The sequence below is a fragment of the Penaeus chinensis genome, chromosome 39 (genome assembly GCF_019202785.1).
Source record: "Penaeus chinensis breed Huanghai No. 1 chromosome 39, ASM1920278v2, whole genome shotgun sequence".
In the NCBI taxonomy this organism is placed as follows: domain Eukaryota; kingdom Metazoa; phylum Arthropoda; class Malacostraca; order Decapoda; family Penaeidae; genus Penaeus; species Penaeus chinensis.
In genome coordinates this window covers 24,608,456-24,620,734 of record NC_061857.1, presented here as the reverse complement: position 1 = coordinate 24,620,734, position 12,279 = coordinate 24,608,456, and the positions used below count along the sequence as shown (strand labels likewise).

The 12,279-nt window shown below is 38.8% G+C and overlaps 1 protein-coding gene across 2 annotated transcripts in view; it reads right to left on the bottom strand.

Moving 5' to 3' along the window:
• Positions 1-202: 202 nt before the first annotated feature.
• LOC125046691 (transcription factor E2F8-like) overlaps positions 203-12,279 on the bottom strand; it is an 18,239-nt gene continuing 6,162 nt past the window's right edge. Inside the window, exons 3-13 of one of the 2 annotated variants that reach the window (XM_047644567.1) lie at positions 11,229-11,427; positions 10,493-11,029; positions 10,100-10,382; positions 9,796-9,915; positions 9,255-9,456; positions 8,589-8,774; positions 8,179-8,279; positions 7,852-7,962; positions 6,590-7,641; positions 5,896-6,031; positions 203-5,582 (exon numbers count right to left, since the gene is read on the bottom strand). In XM_047644567.1, coding sequence (XP_047500523.1) covers positions 5,574-5,582; positions 5,896-6,031; positions 6,590-7,641; positions 7,852-7,962; positions 8,179-8,279; positions 8,589-8,774; positions 9,255-9,456; positions 9,796-9,915; positions 10,100-10,382; positions 10,493-11,029; positions 11,229-11,427 — 2,936 coding nt within the window. In that variant the 3' untranslated portion in view covers positions 203-5,573. Of the gene's footprint in view, positions 5,583-5,895; positions 6,032-6,589; positions 7,642-7,851; positions 7,963-8,178; positions 8,283-8,588; positions 8,775-9,254; positions 9,457-9,795; positions 9,916-10,099; positions 10,383-10,492; positions 11,030-11,228; positions 11,428-12,279 lie in introns of both variants that reach the window. The other variant, XM_047644566.1, reaches the window with a different exon arrangement.

The window sequence follows — 12,279 nt, the reverse complement described above, 5'->3', positions numbered from 1 at the left end:
ATAGTCATGCCATCCAGCCATTAGGTCACACTTAGATGTATGTTTGTGGTGACATATTTGCATAATGATTTACTTACAAGTAACAAATATAGATATGACTGCAACTTTTGTATTATTATATATACATATATATGTGTCTGTATATATATATTGTTATATATATATTGTTATATATATTTATATATGTATATATATATATGTATGTCTGTCTGTACACACACACACACACACACACACACACACACACACACACACACACACACACACACACACACACACACACACACATATTTTATGTTTATTTTTTACTTTTTTATTTTACAAGAATATGGCCTTACAAGCCACTTAACAGTATAGGGTTTCCTATTTCCTTTTTTCTCGTTCTGACTTTTTCTCCTTTCTTTCTCATTCCTATATCCTCTCTCCCTTTATCTTATCATTTCTTCTCTCTCTTTCTTATTAGGTGGTGCTCTTAAATCTTGCTTGAAGACAGACAAGTTTGTGACCTGATGTTAATGAGACTTGTTTTTGGCCTTAATTGACTTGTCTAATTATATAGTGATTGTGAGGTGTAATACCAGTGTGTGTGTGCGTGTGCACGCAAGTGCTTGAGTCAGTGTGTGTTTACATGCAGGTGTGTGTGTGTAGTTTTTATGTTTGTTATATGTATGTCTCTGTCTTATATCCATGTAACAGGTACACATGTGTACTCAGGCATGCATAGTATAAATATTGGATACAAGTGCACAGATGTGTGAGAATCAGATGATTTTACATATATATTTTTTACTTCTTGTAATTGTATCATGTAGCCAAATTTTGTTGTCTTTTGATTTTCGCAACAGGTTATATTAGTAATTGTGTACATATTATGTATACATATATACATGTACATATGTTATGATAGAAATTGACATTAGCTGGAAATAACTGAATGAAGTTTTCATTCGAGAGAATATTTTAAAAAGAATCATAAAAAAAAAAAGGAAATATTTCTGAAATGGTAACAGATTTCATTTACATTTGAATGGTATGTTATATTTTATGCAAGACCTTTATTTAGAAAAAGTCTTCTGTAGTAACTTGGCTCAAAAGAAAGAAAATGACTTTAAAAAGAAGAAAAGAAAAAAAAAATAGCATGACTTGATCTGGCTTGGCTGACGACACTATTCAATGAGCTTTATATCATAGTAAGAATTAAGATGCACTCCCACTTCTGACAGGCATAGGCTTCCTGTCCGATTTCTTGTACTCGTCAAAAGAAAAAGAAAAATTGTTCTTATTCTGTTATGTTTATTTTTTATTATAATTTTACTTATTGTTATTTATGAAGAGGTAATAACAGGTTTAGTTAAGCATTTTACAGATTTTTTTCTTTATTCTTTTCTTTTTTTCTTTTTCTTTTTCTTTTTTTCTTTTTGTAAAATGTAGTTCCGCCATTTCATGGATTTCATTGGTTGTGCATTTGTGACATGACTATTGATTTTTACCCCAGATTCTGTTTGTTAGAGTCATATTCATTTCATGTCATACTGTTAAGTGGTCCTTATTGACGAAGGATGAGGAGGGACTTAAAATTTATGGTCATGACGCACTTTCATAGGTCTTCTGAGGGTTGTATGTATGTATGTAAGTTTGTATATTATGTGTGAGCATGGTTATAGTATTCCAGTGCTAAAAAAATTGTTTTATTTATAACAATGTGTAAATGATGTAAAATATAATAAATTAATAATAGTAAATACTTTATAAGTCATTTATATTTTTGTCTGATCTCGGAGTTTCTCCTTCTGAACAAAGGGTTTTTAAGATTGAATTCATCTTAAAAATTACATGAGTAACGAAATCATCAAGAACTAACAATCAATTTTTTTTCATGAACTGCAATAAGCTTTTCATTTATCCCTTAGTCTTGGGAAGTGCGACTTGATTAAATAATTGACAAAAAAAATTATTTGTACCATGTTTGGTTCATTATTTTATTTATAATTATGGTAATAACATTTTCCAGTGCAACATGCTTTGTCATAAAATTATATCTTTTTCTCGTCAAACCCCTATCACACCAGCACTTTTCTGTATGAACTTTCTGCATGCAAATAGTCTAATCCTATCAGACTGGCAGAAAACCACTGCTAACTGACACCCATGTAAATATAAAAGATGTCATCTGAGGTGTCCTATTCATTCGAAGCATGGATATTGGCTCACACTAAGAAGCTCCGCAGACACAACAGTGTGGAATGTTTAAAATTTAGACCTCAGGAATAGCATAAGCATTCTCATACATATTCATATGTAAAGAAAATTTACTATTTTGTATAAAAAAATCTATATGTGGTAAAGTTTATTTGAATTTCTTTTATTCTATTTATCATTGAGGTCGTTGCTATCTTTGCTTGCGAGTTGTTTATGGAATGCATGCTGAAAGCCTCAAAATTCATGCAGAAATGTGAAATAGTGTGATGGGCCTTTAGACATCTGTACCCCCCAAAAATTAATGAATCTTCAATCTTCCTTGGTCTACTGACTGCGAAGTTAGATGTGGGTTGCATACATTTTTTTTTGCATGATTGTATTTAGATTATTTATTATCAAAGGTTAATTGTTCTAATACAGAGCTCATCACATCTTAAACCCCTTGTACACAGGGTTATATAAGTGAATCCACAGTTCATTTAAGTAGTATATTTTATCTGTACCTTAATTTGAAAATGAAATTTAAGTGAAAATCCCATACCTTTCTGTTTTTGCATACTTTAAGTAGAGCCACATAAATATCACAGAAACTGTCAGACTATTTGCTTGCATTTTTTTTTTTTTTTTTTTTTTTTTTTCTTTCTTTCTTTCCCCCTTCTTCCTCCCCCCATGGGGTAAGTGACAACTTTTCCATTAGTGAACCTCTTTTCCTGTGTGCCTATCTCTTATCTTGCAAATTTAAAACTTTGCGCATTCTTATAGATCATGTTTTATAATTGTTATTAATACGTTAGTTTCACTACAGCAGACATATGAAACCCACTGAAAAGACAAAAGAAATTTTACATTCATAAAACATTTTACAATAACTTTTTTTTAATTTTTTTTTAATTCAATGGCCTTCAAAATGCATTGAAATTATTCTTCAATCAAACAAAAATGTTAATATTTTGCCAGTGAACCATATTCATTGTATCTGCATACTTCAGCTTAATTATATATGCACTCGATTTCCTAGAGAATTTCATCAAAAGCTCCTGTTATCAATGCATAATACAGGAAGCAGTAATATAGCCATGTGTATATTTGTGCCACTGATTATGGTATTTATCCAAATAAATAACTACTTTGGACTTGTAATAAAAATACTTAAACAATGATCATACATATTGCATCAACTTTGGGGTGAATAATAACAAGCTCCACTTTTTAAACACTCTTATTTCTTCAAAATGTTACACTGATTTTATAGATATATATATATTTACATACAGTCAATGTTGACCAGAAATGTGACTCATATATTTTCATTCATTTAATGCATTAATTTTGGAGTTTGTCTGAGAAATGTTAGAGGCCAAACCAAACTTTCCATTTCATATATTTGATTAATGTATAAAATACTATAAACCAAAATAGTGATAGCACCCAAAGTAATTCATGATATATAAAAAAATAGATATTTGAATCCATGAAAGGAAACCCACACTACATCATTCAAATCTGGCATAAACATAAACTTTTAGAAAACATCTTGTTACAATTTACAACTTGGTTGCACTGTTTTAAGAACAAAACCTTAGTCCTGTCTAAATATAAATATAATCAATATATATATTTTTCCATTCAATTTCATTGCACTAAAATAAGAAATCCTTTACTATGTCTACAAAGAAAAAATACATCTCATGACACACTGCATGAATGTTAATTGTGTGTAGACACACACAGCTGAGGAAATCTTTGTTTTGCTCTGTAACAAAACTTGTCTTCTGGAATACCAATGACTTGTAACAACACTATTATAACCGTTCAGTTGCATCTAAAATGCTTTAGAATCTCTCTTTTCATATTTTCTTTAAGGGAAATGATATAAAGGATGAGACTTCAGCCAAACAAATTAATGACAAAAAATCAGAGCAAAGTAGTCAAGATAAATGCAGAAATTACACAAATGCAATATCAAAGCCTTTCCACCAAGTTAATCCACTGAAACAATGAAATTCATTTAATATCATTATCTGATATTAATGAACTTGTGACACTGATGACTATATGGATTGACAAAAATAAGACTTATACAAGACTAGAAGTGACAATCAAGACTAAATATATAATCCCTAATCAATATATAAATAGCATAAAACAGAATCTGCACATATTTCAATTTCATCCCTCCTCTCCGATTGCCACTTCCATTAAGAACTGAAAAATACAATACATTCAATACTTCAAGCACACGGTAAAATATGGCGACTTAAAATTAATGATATGTTTTGAATAAAGATTGCATATCCTAAGATATGAAAAAACTTACAGTAATAATCCCCCCAAAACAAGATGATTCACAAACAACCCAAAAACACATGTTAATTTAGCACATGTAACCTAAAACTGAAATAGAAGAAAATCAGTTATATGCAGGTACTTCCTCTGAAATTTCTACTATGACAAAAACATTCCTAAACTCCCCCAAACCTGGAGACCATGATACAAAACCTATTTTTCATAAATAATGAAAGATGAAGTCAAAAGCTAGAGAATCACTCAAAACTACACATTTGTATGCCAGTTTACATACAAAAAAAATGTATTGCTTTGAGACAGAAAGCACCTTTCTCAAAATGATTATGAAGTCACTGTACAGCTAAGCATAGGAGGCATGAGATGTGATTTTTTATGTGAGATAAATAAACTTCCAAGAAATTACCATAAATAATGTACTTATACCTGCTTTCCTGATGTTTGTATACATCAGTAATACACTGCTGGAGCTAAAATATGCTAGTAATGATAATTAACCAAACGAGCTATGTTACTTAATATTAACATTAGTATAAAAAAAAAAAAAAGCCCTCATACAGTATATTAACATAAACATGGAAAAATGTGACTGAAGTGAAATATGAAAAGCCCATCACGTAGATGAAATCTTTCAGGTCCCCTATCAAATATCAAATATGATTTACATACAGAATGATTATGAGATTGTTACCTGATATTATTTAGGAGTATCAAAATATGGAATAATATATAACCATCAGAAAAAATCTGAATATTACATAATATGTAACACGAAACAATCAATTCAAGTTTTACAAAAATAGATATATAAAATGGAATGTCATAACAAACATATTTTTCTTTTTTTCATAAATAACAACATTCAGACGCCTTTTCTTTTTTTTTGTACCGTTTTGGTGTGGCTTCCAAACACCTCTGGGATAAATCTGCCATTCATTTCTTTGCAAGGGAATTCCATCTGTTACATCATTTTCTGTGTAGGGTATCTGGTGATTCTAGTCAATTTCTTCCACTGAAAAGCATCCTCTTCGTATTACTTTCAATACTGTTGTTTCAATTGCTTGAGGGAATTATGTATGCTAGAAAAAAAAAAAAAAAAAAATTACGTCAGTTTCTAACACTAGAATATTATTGCAGTTATTTGAAATATCAGAGCATCATAGGACGATACTGCTAAAGAAAATCAAAAATAACAAAAATAACATATACTCTGCTCCCGTAACTCCTCATTCTGACAACCTTTACCTTGTACAATCCTTGCTATCTAACAAGTTGTAGTTCAATCTCTCAGCATTACTTAATGGCAGGAAGTGTTAGAAGTGTTGTTTTCAATTCTAACTGCCTTAAATGTTTAGGATGGAAGAGATAATACAAATCACCCAAAAATCTCACCTGATTTAAATGGGGAGCGATCTGACCACTGGATGCTTGGACTAGGATCTTTGGACGCGTGAATTTGAAGGAATCCCCAAAGATTTGCTCCAGTTCACTGTCGGTGCTGGAGCTCTCTGGAGACGGCTGCCACGTGCTGGAGGAGATGCACAGGGTACTTATTAACCTATGTTACACACACACACACACACACACACACGCACGCACGCACGCACGCACGCACGCGCGCGCGCGCACACACACACACACACACACACACACACACACACACACACACACATATATATGTATATATGTTTGTATATGTATATATACATATATGTATGTATATATATACACATATATGTATGCATATATATACATATATATGTATATATACATATATATATGTATGCATATATATACATATATATACATATATTTATGTATGTGTATATATACATACATATGTATGTATGTATGTATGTATGTATGTATGTATGTATGTATGTATGTATGTATGTATGTATGTATGTATGTATGTATGTATGTATGTATGTATGCATGCATGTATGGATGGATGTGTGTATATATATATTAATATATTAATATATTAATATATTAATATATTAATATATTAAATATATAAATATATATATATATTTATATAGCTACAACCATATAAACAATAATATACGTGAACATGCATGCTCACCTTGCTTGGTTGCCGGCCTGCTGGGTACTGGGCATGGGCGGAGAACTGCGGGAACTTTCCCGGAAGCTAGCTGTTCTGACAGTCGACATTCCTCCTGACTTTAAAACACTGTTTTGTATCTGAAATGCGGTTGTATGTGACTGCGAAATTTGTAAAAATCTGGGTTCTGACGTACTGCCACTCTGGAGTGAGGGCCCTAGGTATTTTTGAATAACTGTTGGCATGTGAAGGCCCTCTGCTGAATTCACCCTTGGAAAGGTTTTCTCTGTCACCATGTTCCTCGACACTGTATATACCGTACAGGGTTGTGAAGAGACCTGTCTCTGCTCTGTGAAAACCTTCCCCTGAACCGGAACCTCACACCTCACGGAACCTGTGGAATTTGATATGACTTTCTTCCCATTAGTGTATATACCCTGGGATATCTGTTGAAATCCCCCTCCGGTCTGTATCAGATGTTTCTGTGGATTGAATTTACTGACTGCCTGACCAGCAGGCAGCACAGTAATAACCGTGGATGGCTCCTGTTGCATATATCCGCCAGTCCTGGTAATTAGTTTTATCACCTGTGGTCCTTGGGTGGTTGTGGAACCAACGGGCACAACACGGGACTGATTGTGTGAGCTGTTCATGAGTCTGCTGCCCCCTTTCACCACGACCACTGGTTTCATCTGCTGGTTCTGGGTCAAGCAGGCATTTTGGGTACTGACTGAGCCTGAGTTCACTGGATAGAATGGAGATGATGTCTGAGAGAAAACGGGTATATTTCTTGGTGATGGAACCGTGGGTACTGTGTCTGGATGGAGTGTCTGACTTGCCTCAGGTGCGACATGAAGTACCTTAGCCACAGACGGTGAATGCTTAGTTATAATCTGTGCCGGCGACCTAAGGTGCGTGGATTCATTATCGCCCTGGGGCGGGGTCTGGAACGTCAGGGCGATGGGGATTTTAGTTCGATTGGTGAAACGGCGCTGGAGGAGGGTGCGGAGGGACGGCTGAGGGACTGAGGTGATAGGCTTGAATCCTGCAAAGTCTGATGAGGATTCCTCACTCTGTGGGTCATGAGGATATATGATTAGTGTTGCTTTACTAATTACCGTTAAGAACTAAGTCTTTGGTTACTAGTATGACATGGTAATATCAATACCTATCGAAATTACAATTAGCATTATCAAACACCAGATTCTAATAACAATGAAATCAGCATATATTACAAAAGTCTATTTTGTTCTAGCAGTCCCCAAACAAGCCAGATAACTCACTCTCTCAGAAGACGGAGAGGGTCCAGCGTGGCCTGAGTGAGAATTGTCAGTAGAACGCGATCGCTGCAGTCGTTCACTCTCTAGCAGTTTCTCACGCTCCACTTCGGCCACCTATTGTCACGTAATGTACAAGTCATTATTATGATTATCGAGGAAAATACTGTGCTCATGTTCCCTGTCTTTGCCATGGAGATTACATGACAAAAAATATATATAAGCGGTGTGTGAAATTATTACGCACTGAAGAGGAAGACGTACTTTAAAATCGTTACCAACTACGTGTTTAAAACAATAATGTACCATGCAGAACTACTTTTTTTTATATACCTGGCATATATCATGAAGAGAAGGATGCCGCATGATCTTTCTTGACTGTTTCGAAGTGGAGACATCTTCACTCTTTGTCCTCTGAAGTTTGGTCCTTTTGGCTGCTGAACACGAAGGCATAAGCATATTAGACAACGATGATAGCAAGTAAATGTACGTCGTAATAGTAATGTCTTACTAAGCAATAAACATCGCAACTACCAACAACACAACAAGACACCAAAGAGAAAAGGAAATCCGCACTCACAGACAGTCACAGTCACACTCTCGCACGCACGTACGTACGCACGTACGCACGCACGCACGCACGCACGCACGCACGCACGCACGTACACGCACACACACACACACACACACACACACACACACACACACACACACACACACACACACACACACGCGCGCCGTACCAGGCACAGCAGAAGTCCCGAAGTCCGTGGAGAGCTTCCTGGGGCGTCCTCGCTTCTGCACGGGAGGGACGCTGTTGGAGGGCGTGACTTCGTGGTCGCCGTAGGAACTCACCAGGTTCTCCTTGCCTCCGCTGCTTCCGAGGCGAGAGGGAAGCAGGGAGTGGCGGTGGAGGACGCCTAAGGTATCTGAGAGAGAGAGGGAAAGAGGGGGAATAGGTGAGAAAGGTGATAAAGGTGGTGGGATGAGTTTTCATGGAGGGAAAGGGGTGGTGATGGAGTGGTAAGCGGAGTGAGAAGAGTATGGGTGGGTGAATGTGTGTATGTGTGTATGTGTGTGTGTGTGTGTGTGTGTATGTGTGTGTGTATGTGTGTGTATGTGTGTGTGTATGTGTGTGTGTATATGTGTGTGTATGTGTGTGTGTATGTGTGTGTGTATGTATGTGTGTATGTATGTATGTGTGTGTGTATGTGTGTGTGTATGTATGTGTGTATGTGTATGTGTATGTGTATGTGTATGTATGTATGTGTGTGTGCCAGTATGCTTATGTGTATGTGCTTGTATGAATCTGTACAAATACGCATGCGTGTCTAAACAATCAAACAAACAAAAAGCAAACAATAAATCAACAACTAAAAAGCTTCTCCCGCGCTGCCCTGCCGCCTCACCTTCCTCGCTGGTGACGGCCTCGACCTGCGGCCCGATGTACTGGAAGGCCTTCGCCGTGGGGACTCTCCGAACCAGCCCGAGCGAGGCCAGGACGTTGGCGATGTCGTAGAGGCGTCGGCCGCGAGTCCTCAGCCTCTCCCCGTCCTCGCCCGCCTCGCCGACCAGCATCCGCGCGGCGTTGTCCAGGGAGATCATGTGGGGCTGTGGAGGGGAGGGAGAGGGTTATGGAGGGTGAGGCAGGGAGGGAGGGATGGTCAGAGGGAATGGCATGTTAGGAGGAAGAAGAGGAAGGAAAGGTAAGGAGGTAGACAGGAGGGAAAGGTTATGGGTAAGGTGAAGATGAGGAAGTGTGTGTATGTGTAGGAGAGAGAGAGAGAGAGAGAGAGAGAGAGAGAGAGAGAGAGAGAGAGAGAGAGAGAGAGAGAGAGAGAGTGAAAATCATCATATCTTCACCAATAACATTCTGATAGGAAAGACAAATTAATCTGCACGGAGTTCTGTACACAGACAGTTACACATTACAAGACTCAAATTTCTTACCTCAGGACTGACCAATAGCAGCATGAGGAACTTCTGACACAGGATTCCAAGTGACTTCTCTCTCCTTGTATCTGTCTTCTCTCCATCACCTTGGAGACTGGTCTTGATGCGTTGTGGAAACTAAAAAAAAAAAAAAGTCATTGCGACAGTGTATTGTAAGTTCAATAGACGCAAATCGAGCCTCTACATCAACTGAAATTCGACATAAATATCTTGATAACCATCCAAAAGGGTGAATTTATATATTTATCTGTGCACAGAGGTACAGATTCTATACCCAGCTTTATAGCGACAGTATCCTTACCTTGAAGTCGTGGTCGAAGTGCTGCAGGGCCTGCAGCTGCGCCCCGACGTCGAGCTTGTGTCCGAGCGCCTTGAGCCGCCCCAGGGTCTCCTGAAGGTGCAGCTGGCCCATCCACTGGTACATGTTCTTCTGCACGCGCGCCGCCATGTTGAGGCTCTCGAGCACGTTGATGATGTCGTAGACGCGCCTCCGCTCCGTGCCGAGCATGGACGCCACCTCGTCGATGACCAGCCTGCGCGGCGTCTCCAGGAACGAGACCTCCATCGGGAAGTGCTCCAGGAACCTGGGTGGCGGGGGACAAGGGCCATAATCATCTCACGTACATTGTTCGCGTAAAGGCATCCAAAGAACATTCAGTAACCTAGAGTAAGCGAGATAACGAAAGCGACTTACTTTTCGCTGAGGAGTCCGAGGGACTTGTCCTTCCTGGAGCCCTCGGAGGCGCGGGCGGCGGAGGAGTCGTCGACGGAGGGGATGTGGCCGACGCTCTCCATGACCAGGTTCCCAGGCGAGCTCGGCGTCGGGTAATCGCTGCTGGTCGGGTGCTTGCGGAGCGCCGTGCTCCTGCCCAGCCTGCCCCTGGTGTTGGCCTGGCCGAGGCAGTCGCTGTTGTGCCGCCGCAGCGTGGACGCGGGGCCGCCGGCGGGCAGCGCTGGCGCCCTGGCCGCAGGAGCTCCTCCGGCGGGAGAGGCCCCGTCACCGCGGCCGAAAAGCGCCTTCTTGCTGCTGATCGACTCCTCCATGGACGCTATGCGGGTCAGCAGCTTGAGGTTGCTCATGGGCGTGAGGGGACTCCGCCCGCAGCTGTCGCCGCCGGGCCCCACGTGCGGCGACGCGCCCTCGCGCTTGGGGGTCCGCGCCGCCGCCTCGGAGCCCGGCGACGGCGACGACAACGACTTGCCATGGGGACCACGCCCGAGGCTCCGCGATCTGGAAGGGAGGCCGTTGGATGAATGGGGTCTAGAATATTCTCTCTCACTCACTCACACACAAACTCACCCACCCATCTACTCTCTGCCTCTGTCGCCCCCCCCCCCCCCACACACACACACGCAAGAAAACAAACGACCCAAGCAACCACCAAGACTCTACCACCCTCGCCCCCCCTCCCCCATCCGCCAAAACCTACCCAGGAGTGCAGGAGCCAGCAGCGCCCGCCGCAGCACCTCCCTTGGCCTTCGTCTTGGGCGTGGCGAGCGTGGGCGCCGTGAAGAGCGCTCTGAGCGAGGAGGAGTCGCTGAGCTTCTCCGGGGAAAGGTTGATGGTGTTGGTGAGCTCTCCGAAGACGGGCCTTCTTCCCTTCGTGGGCGTGAGGGGGATGCACAGCTCTGCGGGCGGCGGGTGGGCGTTAGTGCGCGGGGTTCATTGTCATTGTTTATTAGGAGTATTATTGTGATTATCATTTCTGTTATTAATATTGTTGTTGTTGTTATTATAATCATTATTATTATTACCACTATTATTTGTATTGTTGTTGGTACCATTTATTACCATTGTCATTATTATTATTATTATTATTATTATTATTATTATTGTTATTATTATCATTATTATTATTATCATTATTATTATTATCATTATTATTATTATCATTATTATTATTATCATTATTATTATTATCATTATTACTATTATTATCATTATTACTATTATTATCATTATTATTATTATTATCATTATTACTATTATTATCATTATTATTATTGTTATCATCATCATCATCAATATCATCATTATTGTTACTATTATCATTATTGTCTAACCATTTTTATTTGTTATTATAATCATCATCAGCTTCATTGTTGTTCTTATCAGCATTATCAGTTTGATCATAAATATTACTGTTATCAGTAGCGTTGCTGTCATTTCCATTATTGAAACCGTTGCCATCTTAATTATCATTGCTGTCATTATCATTATTACTATTACAAGTGCAATTTCCCTATATTTATCATTATAATTTCCAATTCCTTAACGTTATGATGATTATCATTGCTATTATTACAGTTATCATCCTTATCATTTTGGGAACCTTTGTTACTTTATTTACTGAATAAAACAACATCAACTAACATAAACTTGGTACTCTTGCAAATGCAAAATACTTACACAATTAATGCAAAACATAGTATAACCCCTCTTAACATTTGACCCTCTTCAAACCCCTTTTAATTTTCGAC